The following is a 16,922-nucleotide window of genomic DNA, read 5'->3' on the forward strand; positions in this document are numbered from 1 at the left end:
AAAATCACTGGCTTGGTCCATCGTTTTCTGTCTTCCAGACTCTCCCCTACCATCAACCTGTCCCTGGTGGACTCTGTCCTGGGATGTCCATATATGTGCAAGGCACGGTGCCCGAACACTCCAAAAGGTAACATTCTCACAAGACAGGCAAGATGCTCCCTTATTCCAAACAGTATATATAATCCAAATGCTATGCCTAGGTTAAAGCCTTTCTTAATTCTTGGATAGTTCCACTTTCCGCTTCTTCCAGCTACATGTAAACCACGTGGGCTAAGAAGCTGATTCTTCTCTTAAGCCAACATACTATGGGTTCTAGCTTCAGGCAAAGGGGGGGAAAGTGATAAGAATTGAACTCTTCTTGAGGCTTCTCCACCTCCCATTTAATTTTCCTCTTCTTTTTGGCCTTTTTCTTCCAGTTCCTGGGTGAACTTCAATGTGGACTTTGCATGTGGCCAACATAAGGGGGCCCACATTCCCCTCCACTTCAAGCCTGACATTACTGCCAAAAAAGTTGTGGTCAATACGTTTGAGTCTGGCTGGTGGGGAAAGGAAGAGAAACACCAGAATCCCTTCCGGAAGGGCCAGCATTTGGAGATCCTCTTCATTGTCACTGAGGCCGGATACCAGGTTGGTACATGTGACAGAGGCTCTTTTGGGACTGCGGGGCCTCTTCGTTTCACCCCACAATTCATTATTGATCTGGAATGAACCAAAGAAATAAATAAGGGCCTCTCTGCTTTTACACGTGTACACATTTTGATATTTTTGACACCCTCTGTGCCCCCCACCCCCTGTTGAGACTTGGCATGGAATGTGTTCCCCCGCAATAATGAACAGGTTTTTCCTGGAAAGGAAGTGGATGACCCCAGTTGAGACTTGATCCCTTTGGGGATTTGCCCTGACAGGTCCTGGTGAACGGGAGCCTCTTCTGCACCTACAAGCACCGAATACCCCCAGAAAGTGTGCAGGACATCAGTGTCGGTGGAGAGCTGGAGCTGCAATCTCTGACTGTGATGGGAGGGCCAGTGATGAGGAATACAGTAAGTGACTTGGTACTGACAGCCCGGCACCTTCTGACCCTTGACCTGTCTTTGGGAATGGATTCTGGGTATGTTCAGCCCCCAACCTGCCACTTCCTCTTTCTCCTGTCCAGTTGCTCTTCTCCTACAACCTTTCTTGGCTGCCTCTCTGGGGCCTCAGGTGTCTTGCTTACTACTCAGCCCCCGAGCAAAAACAACCTACCTAGGATGATACCAGGACCAGCAACTGAACAATTTTACCTGAGGCCAAAGTCCTTCACACACACACCCTCCAAACCCCTCACTGATAGCAATAGCCATAGCACTTCGGCTTCAGAGAGTCAGCGTATTTATTTATTTTTATTTTATTTATATATTTGTCAAACAATTATGTTGGTAATTTGTATAAATAAAACATTAGACAGGTAATGATGAAAATGAATGGTAGAAGACGAAAGGACATTAGGTTAAAAGAATACATTTAATCTGTTTCCTCCACTCACACAACCGAGTGGTTTGCAACAGGCTACCTACCTCTACAAAACCAACCCAGGTTAAATCTAATTGAGCTGAGCAAGTGTTACAAACATGAAGGCTTCGAGTGACTTGGGTGAATGCGCACACAAACTCAGCAACCGTTGTCTTCCTATCCTTTGGGGCATGTTGCCGAATCCTTCATATGGGACACCACGAAGGGGGGGGGGGGCAGGGGGCAAGGGCATCCGGGTTTAGGGATTTTAGGAATTAAAACGTGGAGCTTCTAACAGTCTCTTTGGATTTATTTTCCACCAGATAATGACAAACCCTGCATTCTACTATCCAGTAAGTATCAAGAAACTTGTTAACTGGGCCTGTCACTCCTGCTTAATGTTTGTTTTGGTTCACCCAGCCTGTGAAGGTGACACAGAAAGGGAAAAAGGGGTCAGTGAATGGAACATTTATATATTTATTTATTTAATTAATTGGATTTCTATGCCACCCCACTCCAAAGACTTGGGGTGGCTCACAACATATGATAAACAGTAAATTACAATAAAATTAATCCAATTAAATTAAAACTACACGGTTAACTAAAATCCATAATTGTATTAAGAAGCAATTCCAGTCATTCATACAGCAATCATACAATCATTGGTTGGCCAGGGGGCTAAGATTTAATTGGCCCATATGAAAGGCGAGGGGTTTAAGGGAAAGTTAGCTTCTTTATGGCTAAGAACGGGGTTAATATTTATTTCCCCCCCATCTTAAACTCTGCACTCTTTCTGTAACTCAGAAAAGGTATAACTTAACAAGCATTTAGAGAATTGGGATAGGAGGAGGGTGTTGCACCAATGTGGGGCAAGAAAAAGAAAAAGTTATATATCACAAGAGGAAATTAGCTCTTATGTACATAAAATATATAAAATATAAAGCTTGTATATTACAAGAGGAAACTAGCTCTTATGTACATAAAATATATAAAATATAAAGCTTGTATATTACAAGAGGAAACTAGCTCTTAGAACCAAGGTTTATCTATAAATCCAGTCTTTGATGGTGCCGTAAATCAGGACAACAAACACTACTGTTGTATTTTTTACTGTTTTTAGTAATTATTGTTATCCGCCCTGAGTCCTATTAGAGTGGGCAGCATATAATTCATGAATTAATTAGTAAATAAAAGCATTAACTCAGCAGCCATCCAACACTATTTATGGTGTGTGTGTTCATTGCACATTAAACAATAGCCTGGGCTTTGGTGGCTCTGCCCACACTGCCAACTTGACTGTTGTGACCACAGCTTGCAGGCAACCCTGCTGTTTGAACCCTGCCATGGTCTTACTTGCCTGGTCAATGGAAAGATGCTTGTAATAGCCAAGGGACCCAGGAAAAAACCATCCCAGACAAGATCACACAACACAGTGCCTTCTGTACTGTGTGGTGGTTCTTCCTTTTGGCATCCCAAGACCGACTGGGCAGTGATTACTTTTGAGCCCCAGCTAGCCGGGACAAGAGCCCCACGGTTGGAGGGGTGCGAACTTGGATTCATGTCTATTTCAGCCACTGCCTTACACATGCAACATCCCTGGAGGTCTGGCAGTCCACAAGAACATCACAATGCGAGGCTCTATTCCGAAGAACGCTAACAGGTCTCGGGCTCTTTTTTCATACGCATTTGGGATTCAGGCAGTGGAGTGGAACCGTAACCATTGGGAATTGCTGCTTTTTTATAACCAGGGCCAGGAGTTCCACTCTGCCAGCATCTCCCTGGCATCACACATTTCAGCCCAACTTGCCCCTTGCCCACGAGTTAGATGCCAGGGCTCCGGTTGGCTTTAGTACACCAAAATTGGCCAATTTTGGGCCAATGGTAGACGTTTTCTAATTCTTCTGCTTTCTATGAGTCTCCCATCTCCTCTGCGTGTCTTTAGGCTGAGCCCAGAGGACAAGGAGGTTAAGGGGACTGGAAGCAAAAGTCCATAGAACTCATTGCCACAAGAAGGGCTGTCAGTTTAGGGCAAAGTGAGGAATCTGAAACTTCATTAAGGAACTGAAGAGCTTGGGCAACTCTGGCTTGGGAGATGGCTTTCAAGGCTGAAGCTTTAAACTATCATTAGGCAGGGAATAAACTGTTCTTCATTAGAAGAATGCTGTTCACTGCCAGGCTGCTGCAGATTTTTAAAATATGTATTTCTCTGAGAGTTGGCTTGATTGTGGCAGGATGCAAGTACTGTGAATAAATACTTAAAATGCTTTTACATTCAGCAACAGTCTACCAATGAATAATATTTGCAAAGGGGAATAAGAGCTTTTACCTATGGAAGCATCAGGCAGAATTAAGGGACAGGGGGGATTCAGATTTCCTTTATTTACTTATGAGACATAGTTTATGATGATGCCTGCTTTTTTTCTTCTCTCTTTCCAAGGTTTGAAATCAGTTTTATGGCTGGCCAAGATATCGCTCTGTACATTAATCCACGTATCAAACCGTGGACATATGTGGTGCGCAACAGTTTACTGAATGACCAGTGGGGAACTGAGGAACGCGACCTGCCCTTTAACCCTTTCCAACCTGGGAAGTGCTTTGAGGTGAGAGGTACAAAGAGAATCCATAGGATAGCCACAATATGCAGTTGATGTCTGGCCCTTCTTTTGCCCGGCTTCTGTGGACATCCCTGGGTTCCTTGGCTGGTTGGCCAGCGAGAAGGCAGGCAGGCAGGCAGGCATGGGGAGAGGAGAGATCTGTCTGGTGCTTTCCAGAGATGTAAGACTCCATCTCCCATAATTCCCAGCTATCACAGCCTCTAGCTATTGAAATGGGACCCTCTGGGATGCTGATGGAATAAACACTGTTTATTCCAGAGTGAAATCAAGAGGCCAGAAGGCCATTCAGAATCATATTTTAACTCTCTCCTGAAAAATTATGCTTGGGGATCTGGGTATGTGTTAGAGAGAAAACAATGTGACCGTTTATTATTTTTTTAAAACTACATTTGTGTGTGTTGTGGCCCCCCCCTCATGGAATTTCACCGTGTATAAATAGGTGATGCTTTCTGATTTTGAGGTCAGCTATGAATGGTAGGCACTGCGGACCCTCATCCCTGGAAGATTGGAGATGATCCAGATGTGCTGTCTTGGTTACACTAACATCCTTCCTCTTTTCTCAGCTTTCAATCCGCTGCGGCAACCACACATTCCAGGTTTATACCAACGGCCGTCACTTGTTCAACTTCACCTATCGTTATGTCCCTATTGAACGCATACAAACTATCAAGATCATAGGAGACGTGACCCTTTCCTACATCAAGTACTAAGCAAGGGGTCGGGGGGGGGAGGGAGATCAGACCCCATCTTTTCTCTCTCTCATAGAATCCTGCTGCATTTGAGTGGTCTACTAGCGCCAGTAAATAAATAAACAAGCAAACAAACCAATCAGAGACTCAAGAATAATTGAGAATATTAAGCAGAATTTTCAATAAAGCATCTTGATTCAGCCATGCATCACCTTACTTTTTTGCTTTTTGAATTTGAATCTGGAGATAGCTGGTTTTTTGCTTTTTTAAAGTTGGGGTCTTCCACATGTGTGGGGACAATGTTTCTTGGCAAATTTAAGATATACAGATTTCAACCTCCAGATATCCTGATCTAGTTTATACTTTGTCTTATCTACACATTGTGGGGTGGATGGATTGGGAGTGGAAGTTTTCAAAGGGGCAAGTAAATTCCCTACTCCACAAAAGCCTCGGATGCTGTAACTGCATCAGTGAAAGGCCAAGTCTCTCCGTTCACACAGCTTGTGTTCACCTGAGTTCAGGGGGAGCTTAGTGTGAATTTAACCCATGTGGTAAATTTACCATTCATTTCAGTAGCCAATTAAATGTGCTTGCAAGACCAGCTGGTTGGTCTAATGAAAGAGATTGGTGCTGAGTTGCCCTTTGCTTTGCTTCAGGAAGAGACTTTCCAGCATCATTCAGGAGTCCAGGTCCAGGCCCATAGACAGCACAATTGTACAGCATATGCTGAATGAAAGGAAAATCCAAGTGAGTAATGATGTGCCAGGTTTCTAGTCCTCTTGGGGTTAAAAATCATTTCCTGCCCCAGAGATATTTCAGAATGCATTGGGGGGGGGGGGGGAGAAACCCAGCAAAGCCCCTCCAAAGGGCAGGAGGGAGGTCTCCCATTGCTTCTTTGGGGCTTCAGCTCCATCTGCAAAAGGCCCTGCCCTGCTCAGGCTCTACAGCCCCTCCCTGAAAGGGTCTAAAGGAGCAGGGAGGGATGTTGCCCAGACAAGTTAGGAAAAGAGACCCGAGTCCATGCAGAGAGAGATTCAGGCCAGGCTGACGATGAAAGCAGGAAGGCCAGTCAGGCTGCGACTTCATCATGAAAGCATTAAGAGGCAGACTTTGGAGTCCCAGCCTGGCCGGCCTTGCAGGGCTGGTACTACCTGGCCCCCTCCTGCTTGGAGCCCCCAGGGGACTTTCAGTTGGGAGTCCCAATTGGAAGAGAAGCCCAGATGGACTAGGAGACGTCCAGAAGGAAGGCATGAATTCCCTTCTGAAGATCAGGGAATGGGCCAGGTTGATCTCTTCCTCTCTCTCTCTCTCTCTCTCTCTCTCTCTGGTAGGGGTGTTGGATATCGACATACTGACCATACCACAAGAGGCTGCTGGACATTCCTACTTGTCAGTTACTTCTGAGGGAGAGAGGAAAATCTGCCCAGAGGCAGAGAAAACATCATTGTCACCATCACATACAGTCCAACTTACCTTAAAATGTGAGAGCAGAAAAAATAGAAATATCACATAAAGTCCTGCTCCCCATTATTGTGTCCCCCATCGTCACTCGAGGGAGTGGGATTTCTTTGTTTTAGGCAGAGCATATCCTGTATGGTACTTTCAGTTACTTTAAGTCACTTAATGTTATTTTGGACTTCTCAGATGTGGGGAGCTAGAGATTATTTGAAGGGATTCATACTCTCTATGACAATGCTGAGCATCAGAACATGAATAGCTCATTTTGTCATACTGAACCTTGCTCCAATCCTTTTTAGACATAGCGTGAAACATCTCAATATATGGTCTACATTGCCTTTGGCATGACCTAAGCATAGCTCATAAAATTATCTGCTACAACATCCTACTTGTCAACAACTACTTCAGCTTCAATTATAACAATACACAAGCACACAACAGATACAAACTCAAAGTGAACCGTCCAAAACTTGACTGAAGAAAATATGACTTTAGCAACAGAGTGAGTGATGTCTGGAACTCACTATCTGACTGTGGTTTCATCACCAAACCACCAAAACTTTATCCTTAAGACTGTCCACCATTGACCTCACCCGATTACTAAGAGGTCAGTAAGCACACCAGCATGCCTACCATCCCTGTCCAATTGTTCCCTCTTATCAGTACCATCTTATATATATAAACAATGTTATATCTATGTATATTCCAACTACAGAATTGACAAAATGAATGAATGCATTGGCATCCTCCAGTATCGAAAGACTATGGTATCGTGCTCTGGATACCCCATGAATGAATGAATGAATGAATGAATGAATGAATGAATGAATGGGCAACTGTGCTTCCACGTAGAGCTGATTAATTGTGTTATCGTATTCTCCTCGGAACCAGAATTGCACTGAAGGTGCAAGAAAAACCACCTTATAAAATAATAGGGTGAAGTGTTAAATGTTGGTGTAGGACCAGGAAGATACAAGTGACAGGCACTTTCAGCCACATAGTTTCTACCAATGACTTTGACTCAATCACCATCTTAGCCCAATTTTGTATGGAGAAAAATGCAAGAAGATGTGTTACCTGTCTGAGTTATTTACTTATTTTATTCCATGTGGCGTAATAGAATGCAGCATTCTTTGATGTCAGGACTTCACAATGGACAAAGACAAAACCTTTGCCTTTTAGCTTCAATTTGAACGTGGATGATGGAATTGAACGTGGATGATGGAATTGTGCATGATGCAACCGAAGCTTAGCATTTCCTCATAAATCAACTAACAATAAAGGCATTGGGTTTGGGCAATGAAGCCTAAGGATTAAGATATGAAAACGTGCCAGTCGAGCTGAATAAAGTCACTTAGAAGAGCAGTAAGGGCCAGAAGAGCTGAAGAGCAACCAAGGAGATGCGTCTCCTTTTAATCTTCGCTTGGATTTTTATGGTTTCTGCACAGCAGGTGAGAGCAGATAAGGTGTCTTCCTTTTTTAATTTTTCATGAAGAGATTGAAAAATTAGGCAGAGGACTTGGGTACTTATTATTTATTTATTGAGTTTGTATGCCGCCCCTCCCCAAGGACTCGGGGCTTGCTCACAACATATCAAAACATATTATATGGCAGTGTGGATGCACCAAATCTCCCCGCGGCAAGCGCCTGAGGAGCTTCCAAATGCGCCCCCCCCCTTGCCTCCGGAGTTAGCCATCCCTGCCGCCCCTTTCTCTCGTTAGTTTTTTCTGTGATTTCTCATTTTCTTACTTTATATTAATTAATAATGGGACATCATTGATGGGGGGGGGGGTTGATTAAAACTTTGGTCTATGAAATATATAAATAAATAAATAACTTGCCTAAAAGGGGGCTTTTGTTCAGTGGTGAAATCCATTTGTTTTTTACTATCTGTTTGTGGGCATGGCTTGGTGGTGGGCGTGGCAGGAGTAGGAAACTTCAAAATCCTCATTCCCACCTCACTCTGGGGCCAGACAAGAGAGCTATTTGGGGGTTCTCCGAACTATTCAAAATTTCCACTAGCAGTTCTACAGAATCTGTCAGAACTTGCTGCATTTCATTCCTGCTTTTGTTCCTTTTTTGCTCTCCAGTGAGTTTAAATAAATGGCCGTTTATTTCATCTGTCAAGATCTCACAACCAAACAGGGTTAGGGTTAGTGGTTGATAAATAGAAGTTTTGGTACCTGTGCTGTGGTTACAATAACATCATTCCAATTGTGTCCATGTCAACAATTATATATGATGTTCTGCTCTTCACTGGGTGTATTTAAGCAAAGGCCAATTTTCTGGGGAGCTTTAGGAATTTGGATTCCCAGAGTAGTGGACTTCATTTTCTTAAACTGTCTTCCTTGCAAGATTCTAAGTTTCCTACTTTGTCTTATTGAAAATCCAGCAATTGTTGGGAAAGTATATGAGTAACACTCTGACGTCTTCCATCAATCATCCCACCCATTTCCCAGATTAAGTTTTAAAACAAAACAGCATCTTTTGTCTTTTGTCCCTATTCATGATGTGTTTGTGCATTTCAATCTTCTCCTACCCAGTGTGGTCCAAATAGGCTGAGATAAAATCCCAGTCACCCCATTCAGCTTTTGGGACAGTTCGTTGTGATCCAACATAATTATAAGAAATCTGACTGGGGAAAAACATGCAGAGCTAAAATTAAGCGCCTGCGCCTTTAAGAAAGACACAGCCTGACTTTCTCTATTATGGCTCCTTGCAGAGCATTCTGGTAGGTGTAGTTTCTTGTCAACTCAAAACAATCGGTGCCTCAGGACATTCAAACTACAATTCCTAGAATGCTAGAGGCCCGAGGGTGGCTAATTCAAGTTGCCATAGCAGCAGTGTGGCCAAGAAAGCGTCTTTGTGGACGAAAGAAACTTTGCAATGGGTAACAGTTATGCAGCCCAATTATGTGCATCAAAAGTAAAGGTGATTCTTTCCCAAAATCGGGACTTTTTAAAAATGCAGTGGGACGCGGGACAAATAGTTAAAAATTGTGACTGTCCCGTGAAAGCGGGATGTCTGGTCACCTTATTTTAATGGCAATAATGTAATGTTCCAGGACTCTAAAGTTTAGCCCTGAGAGATACACACATTTCCTTCTATGGCATAGTAAGTTGCTTTGTAACTGCGGTAGAAATTACTTTTGTGTTTCTGTTTCCATTGTTCTCTGCTCTGTTTTCCCCCTTCTGATACAAGGGGCAGGCTGTGGTTGGCCACTTTGAAAGCCAGTTGTGTTTTGCAATAAAGTCCCTGCTTTAGCTCACCATTTTCTGTCTTCCAGACTCTCCCTTACCATCAACCTGTCCCTGGCGGACTCCATCCTGGGATGGCTGTATGTGTGGAAGGCACGGTGCCCAAACAGGCCAGAAGGTAAGGCTCTTTTCGAGGCTTACAGGAAGGGCAAGATTCTACCATATTCAAAATAATAGCAGTAAGATTATAACGTTAAGAGTTGTTTATATAAGCCAAATTCTTTGCCAAAATTGAAGCCTTTCATAGTTCCACTACCTTCCTCTTCCAATGAGGGCTAGAAACTTGATTCTTTTCTCCAAGAAATAAAACAAAACTCTTCTTTGAGATTCCTGCACCTCCCGTTTAATGTTCTTCTTCTGTTTCTCCCCTCTCTCTCTCAGGTTCCTTGTGGACTTTGCCTGGGCCCAGGATTACGAAGCAGACATTTCTCTACACTTCAACCCTCGCTTTGATGAGGATGTAATTGTGCTCCACACATATAAGGGTCAGGAGTGGGAGAACCAAGAGGTTCACCAGATGCCCTTGCAAAAGGATGAGAACTTCAAGATCGTGTTCGTGGTCAATCAGGCTGAATATCAGGTTGGTAGCCGTGACAGAGACTCTTTGGGACTTAAAGTGTGGGACTCTGTTTGAGCCCCAGAACTCAGCACTCACCTGGAATCAGTCACAAGAGTCTTTAATACCAACTCTCCCAACTTCATATCTTCTAAGTAGAGTTTAAGTGATACACTGATCGCTTCAGTGATAGCAGGGACCAGAAATTTAGTCACTTGATTGAAACTATAATTGTGTTTATGATCAAATGTAGAATTTACTAGAAATTGTCATGAAGTTAATATTTCATAGAAAATGCAGTGGCTAAGACGCTGGACTTGTTGATCAAAAGGTCGCCAGTTCAGCGGTTCAAGTCCCTAGTGCTGCTTAATGGGGTGAGCTCCCGCTGCTTGTCCCAACTCCTGCCAACCTACCAGTTTGAAAGCACCTAAAAATGCAAGTAGAAAAATAGGGTCCACCTTTGGTGGGAAGATAACAGGGGTCTGTGTGCCTTTGGTGTTCAGTCATGCCAACCATATGGCCACGAGACGTCTTAGGACAGTGCTGGCACTTTGGCTTTGAAATGGAGGTGAGCACCACCCCCTAGAGTCGGGAATGGCTAGCACATAGGTGCGAGGGGAACCTTTACCTATACCTAATATTTCATCCCTGCAGTAACCACAGTCACTAAATATGGATAACATACAACCTCATTTGGAAACAGTTCTAGTGGGGGGAAATGGGAAAGGATGTGTTTCTGACAAAATAAACAGTTTTTCCAGCCCAAAAAAAAAGGGGGGGGTGATCCCAATTGAGACTTGATCCCTTTGTATTTCTCCTCTGACAGATAATGATCAATGGGAACTTCTTCTGTACCTACAAGCACAGATTGCCACCACAAATGGTCCAGGTCATCAGAATCAGTGGAGACCTGGACCTGCATTTTCTGAACGTGACTGGAGAAGCAATAATGGAGAAAAGGGTAAGGATTCACTATCACGGTCAGCCCTTCCTGGTTCTTGTTCCCTTCTTAGGAATTGATTCTGGGTTGGCTCAATCCCCAGACAGCCACTTCCTCCTTCGCCTTTCTATTCACTCTGCCCATATACTGTACGTTTCTCGAGAATGACTGACCTTATGTGCCCTCAGGTCACTGATTTGGTTCATGGCTTCCTGTCTTCCAGACTCTCCCTTATTATCATCCTGTCCCTGGTGGACTCCATCCCGGGATGTCTGTATATGTGCAAGGTATTGCGCCCAAACAGCCCAAAAGGTAACGTTCCTCAATGGCTCATAGAAAGGGCAAGATGCTCCTTGTGTGTTATTTGTTTTTATTATGTTGCTCTGGATAGTTTATATAACCCAAAGTCCGTGCCAAGGTTAAAACCTTTCTTAATTCTTTGGATAGTTCCACTTCCAGCTTCTTACAGCTCCAACTGAGCCACGAGGGCTGGAAAGGTGATTCTCCTCCTCAGGCAAAAACCTAGCAACCCACAGGTTCCACTTCAGGACAAAGGAGAAGGATGGGGCAGAGGGCTCCTCTGAGATTCCTGCACCTCCCGTTTAATGCTCTTCTTCTGTTTCTCCCCTCTCTCTCTCAGGTTCCGGGTGGACTTTGCCTGGGCCCGGGAGTCCGAAGCAGACATTTCTCTACACTTCAACCCTCGCTTTGATGGGGATGTAATTGTGCTTCACACATATAAGGGTCAGGAGTGGGAGAACCAAGAGGTTTACGAGATGCCCTTGCAAAAAGGCAAGAAGTTCAAGATCGTGTTCATGGTCAATCAGGCTGAATATCAGGTTGGTAGCCGTGACAGAGACTCTTTGGGACTTAAAGTGTGGGACTCTGTTTGAGCCCCAGAACTCAGCACTCACCTGGAATCAGTCACAAGAGTCTTTAATACCAACTCTCCCAACTTCATATCTTCTAAGTAGAGTTTAAGTGATACACTGATCGCTTCAGTGATAGCAGGGACCAGAAATTTAGTCACTTGATTGAAACTATAATTGTGTTTATGATCAAATGTAGAATTTACTAGAAATTGTCATGAAGTTAATATTTCATAGAAAATGCAGTGGCTAAGACGCTGGACTTGTTGATCAAAAGGTCGCCAGTTCAGCGGTTCAAGTCCCTAGTGCTGCTTAATGGGGTGAGCTCCCGCTGCTTGTCCCAACTCCTGCCAACCTACCAGTTTGAAAGCACCTAAAAATGCAAGTAGAAAAATAGGGTCCACCTTTGGTGGGAAGATAACAGGGGTCTGTGTGCCTTTGGTGTTCAGTCATGCCAACCATATGGCCACGAGACGTCTTAGGACAGTGCTGGCACTTTGGCTTTGAAATGGAGGTGAGCACCACCCCCTAGAGTCGGGAATGGCTAGCACATAGGTGCGAGGGGAACCTTTACCTATACCTAATATTTCATCCCTGCAGTAACCACAGTCACTAAATATGGATAACATACAACCTCATTTGGAAACAGTTCTAGTGGGGGGAAATGGGAAAGGATGTGTTTCTGACAAAATAAACAGTTTTTCCAGCCCAAAAAAAAAGGGGGGGGTGATCCCAATTGAGACTTGATCCCTTTGTATTTCTCCTCTGACAGATAATGATCAATGGGAACTTCTTCTGTACCTACAAGCACAGATTGCCACCACAAATGGTCCAGGTCATCAGAATCAGTGGAGACCTGGACCTGCATTTTCTGAACGTGACTGGAGAAGCAATAATGGAGAAAAGGGTAAGGATTCACTATCACGGTCAGCCCTTCCTGGTTCTTGTTCCCTTCTTAGGAATTGATTCTGGGTTGGCTCAATCCCCAGACAGCCACTTCCTCCTTCGCCTTTCTATTCACTCTGCCCATATACTGTACGTTTCTCGAGAATGACTGACCTTATGTGCCCTCAGGTCACTGATTTGGTTCATTATCTTAGCTCTCAATCTGCTGTGAGAACCATTACAGTTCGATGCTTATACCAACAGCCAACACTTATTGTTATATTCTTGTTGAACACATGCAAACTATCAATGTCAAAGGAGATATGACCACTTCATACATCAAGTACTTAGCAATGGCGGAAGACAGAGATCAGGAACAGCCTAGACCCTCCTCTATCTTTCTTCCTTCCTCCCTCCCTCCCCTCCCTCCCCATACACTTAGAATCCTGCTTAATTTAGTGATCCACACATTTCAGTAAATCAAAGACTCAAAGGAAATTGAGAATATTAAGCAGCATTTTCAATACAGCATCTTTAACCAGCAATGCATTAGGCTTATTTTTTTTTGCTTTCTAAATTTGATCTGTAGATACCTTTAAAAAAAAATGTGGTGCCCTCTGCATGTGTGGGAATTGTATCTCATAGTGTGGAAGCCAGATGTCAAAGCCCCTAAAGCAATTCAAATGTTCTGTTCTATGTACCCTGATAAACCGTGAATGTCTATTCTTCTTTGTATGTCTATTTTGCTGATTTTGGTTGCTGATGTCTTTACAGTGGAACCCCGACATAAGAGCTGCTCTACTTAAGAGCAACTCGAGATAAGAGCTGGGAGGGGAGAGATATTTTTGTTCTACTTACAAGCCCAAATTCGAGATACAAGCGCCAAGGAGCTGTCTCCTGAAGCCAAACGCTAACTTCCGCGTTCGGCTTCAGGAGACAGCTGCGAAGCGGCGCGCGTGTTTTAAAAGGTTGCAGCCGGCCTGGGGGGCTCGGGGGTGTGCTTGCAGCTTTCTTTCTTGCTCTTTTTCTTTCTCTCTTTTACCTTCCCTTCCTCTATTTCTTCTTTTCTTTCTCCTTCCCACCTTCTTCCCTCCCTCCCTCCCTTCACTCATTCCTCTCTTACTCTCCCCTTTCATAAGTTTCCTTGCTTCCTTCCTCTGTTCCTGTCCCTTCCCTCTTTCTTTCTTTCTTTCTTTCTTTCTTTCTTTCTTTCTTTCTTGCTCTTTTTCTTTCTCTCTTTTACCTTCCCTTCCTCTATTTCTTCTTTTCTTTCTCCTTCCCACCTTCTTCCCTCCCTCCCTCCCTCCCTTCACTCATTCCTCTCTTACTCTCCCCTTTCATAAGTTTCCTTGCTTCCTTCCTCTGTTCCTGTCCCTTCCCTCTTTCCTTCCTTCCTTCCCACCCTCCGTCCATTCATTCACCCATTCCTCTCTTGATCGCTTAAAGCCGGTCCCTGGTGCAAAAAGGGTTGGGGACCTCTGTCCTACAGGATTGGGTGGCAGAGAAGTTGAACATATGTAAATTTAAAAGTTTAAGAAAGTTTACAAGTTAAGTGAAAGAAACTTCATTATTCATTTATATGTACATGTACATTTCTTCATTAAAAACATGTCTTTCTGCATAATTTAGACTAACTTTGTGAGTTTTTTGAGGGCTGGAACCAATTAAAATTATTTACATTAATTCCTATGGGGAAAAGTCGTTCGAGATAAGAGCTGCTCGACTTAAGAGCCCAGGTCCAGAACAAATTAAACTCGTATCTCGAGGTACCACTGTATTTAGCCGCCCCGAGTCTGCGGAGAGAGGCGGCATACAAATATTATTATTATTATTATTATTATTATTATTATTATTATTATTATTTTCTTTTCTTTTCCCCCCCTTAGGACTAACATTCCTGTTGCAGGCGGCTTGCTTTGGCTGCCATAGAAATGGGGGAGGGGGGAGCTTAGATATTTGGGTGAGGAGGGCAGCATGCTCAAGGGCTTTATTGGACCAGATGTAGAAGACCAAATGGCCAGTGCACCCACCTGACATCTTGGGACATGAGGATTGGATGAAGTGCCCTGGGGGCTACGTGGGAGACTTCTGGGATTCTTTGTAAATGCATTTTACGCACCTTTTGCCTTGGAACTTGCTTTCCCCTTTGCTGCTATCACTTCTTGTCTAATAAAAGTGCTCTCTCTATCAAATGGAGTTGGGCTCTTTCTTTCCTGGACTTTAAATGGAAGCCCACCTGGGAGGAACAAAGTTTCTTGGCAACTTTAAGATATGCAAATTTCAATCTCCAGATAGCCCCTCCCCTTATTGGATCCTGATCTAGTTTATGGTCTTACCTACAAACTGCAGGGTGGATGGATTGGGAATGGAAATTTTCAAAGGGGCAAACAAATTCCCCACTCCACAAAAGCCTCGGATGCTGTAACTGCATCAGTGAAAGGCCAAGTCTCTCCGTTCACACGGCTGGTGTTCACCTGAGTTCAGGGGGAGCTTAGTGTGAACTTAACCCATGTGGTAAATTTACCATTCATTTCAGTAGCCAATTAAACGTGCTTGCATGACAAACTAGTTGGTCTAATTAATGAGATTGGTGCCGAGTTGCCCTTTGCTTCAGAAAGAGACTGTTATAATATATTGAGAGCATACTGTTTACTCCAAGGTCCACTTTGCAAGCGGGAAAATGGAGATCGCTGATTGGGTGAATAAAAGGGAGAGTTGTCAGCCTGGCCCTTTTGCTGGATCTGACTGTTAGACAATAAAAAGCTGTTGTTACTCGACCTGTCTTCTGCCTCCTCAGTACCAGAATTCAACATTGGCTATGAGGATGGAATACTAACAAGGTTCCTATTGAATTGAGCTAAAGAAACGCTGATAGATCCAGCCCGGTAGGAAACACTAGCAGTGGCCATTTTGCACTGCAAAATTAGAAACCGCCACGAGCAAGGTGTCCGTGTTCTGCCCGCCAACGGAGTCAAAAGAGAATTGGGGGCCATATATGACTAGATGTTGCTGCTTCTTAGAAGCAAACAAACTACGGTGTGCCCCAAGGGTCTGTCTAACAAAATGAAATTCAAAGGTGAAAAAAGTAAGAGTCTACATTTAGGCAAAAAAACCAAAATGCACAAGCACAGTATATGTGGTACATTACTCAACAGTAGTAACTGTGAGAGGGATCTTGGAGTCCTAGTGGACAACTGTTTAAATAGGAGCCAGCCGTGTGCAGCAGCTGCCAAAAAAGCCAACACAGTTCTAGGCTGCATTAAGAGAGGGAGAGGATCAAGATCACGTGAAGTGTTAATACCACTATATATTGGTAAGGCCACACATGGAATACGGCAATCAGTGGAACAGCTTGCCTCCAGAAGTTCTGAACGCTCCAACACTGGAAGTTTTTAAGAAGTGTAGTGTTTTAAATAGTGTAGGGTTTCCTGCCTAAGAAGAGGGTTGGACTAGAAGATCTCCAAGGTCCCTTCCAACTGTTGTTGTTATTATTATTAATTCCCACCCCGATAAAAGTCTAGACATGTTGGGTAGGCCATCTTGCTAGGATGCCAGACCATCACATCCCTAAACAGTTCCTCCATGGTGAGCTGTCTAAAGGAAAGCGATCGCATAGGAGACAAAGGAAGCAATACAAAGACACGTTGAAAGCCTTCTTCAAGTCCTTCAATATTGACATCACCTCCAGGGAAACCCTGGGACCAGATCGACCAACCATGCTGATCCACCAGGTCTGCCAGACATCTGAAGCCAGAAGAACATGCATAGCAGAAGAGAAGCGAGCACTCTGCAAAGCCAGGGCTGCAAATGCTGTGACAATGGTGCCCACACATCTGCCCAACATGTAGCAGAACATTTTGTGCCCATACAGGCCTTGCCAGTCACCTATGGACACATCGCATACAGCCCACAACCCATTAGATATCAAGATCCTCCTCGAACACGATGGACAAACATCGTCATAGGGAGGTAAACCGATGCAGAGTTTCTCTCTTCCTCTTGAGCAGTCCTGTTAAAAATATTTTATTTTGAAGCAGGAATGTTCATCTTAGGCAGGTAGGGTTGCCTCCCCATCAAGAGAGTCCCTTTCTGGTTTGTAGTAGTTCGACCAGGATTCTTATCAGGGCAATAGTCCAGGAGAAAAATACTCTAAAAGCCCAGTTTA

The 16,922-nt window shown here is 43.9% G+C and overlaps 2 protein-coding genes across 3 annotated transcripts; both read left to right on the forward strand.

Annotated features, from left to right (window-relative positions):
- Positions 1–564: 564 nt before the first annotated feature.
- On the forward strand, positions 565–4,828 carry LOC139174278 (galectin-4-like). Its single transcript, XM_070764560.1, has 6 exons — positions 565–627; positions 906–1,040; positions 1,812–1,841; positions 3,060–3,148; positions 3,926–4,088; positions 4,667–4,828. The coding sequence occupies exons 2-6, from the start codon at positions 1,014–1,016 to the stop codon at positions 4,811–4,813; spliced, it is 456 nt and encodes a 151-aa protein (XP_070620661.1). The 5' UTR covers positions 565–627; positions 906–1,013; the 3' UTR covers positions 4,814–4,828.
- LOC139174276 (galectin-4-like) lies at positions 4,773–14,949 on the forward strand. Of its 2 annotated transcripts, XM_070764555.1 has the most exons (9): positions 4,773–5,539; positions 7,371–7,701; positions 9,537–9,625; positions 9,889–10,087; positions 10,890–11,024; positions 11,227–11,315; positions 11,644–11,842; positions 12,645–12,779; positions 14,644–14,949. In XM_070764555.1, exons 2-9 carry the CDS (start codon positions 7,651–7,653, stop codon positions 14,647–14,649), a joined length of 903 nt encoding a protein of 300 aa, XP_070620656.1. In that variant the 5' UTR covers positions 4,773–5,539; positions 7,371–7,650; the 3' UTR covers positions 14,650–14,949. The 2 variants fall into 2 exon arrangements, with proteins under 2 accessions (XP_070620656.1, XP_070620657.1); XM_070764556.1 differs by lacking the exons at positions 4,773–5,539; positions 7,371–7,701 and adding an exon at positions 9,116–9,364.
- The last annotated feature ends 1,973 nt before the right edge of the window (positions 14,950–16,922 follow it).

The sequence above is a fragment of the Erythrolamprus reginae genome, chromosome 11, assembly GCF_031021105.1.
Source record: "Erythrolamprus reginae isolate rEryReg1 chromosome 11, rEryReg1.hap1, whole genome shotgun sequence".
NCBI lineage: Eukaryota > Metazoa > Chordata > Lepidosauria > Squamata > Dipsadidae > Erythrolamprus > Erythrolamprus reginae.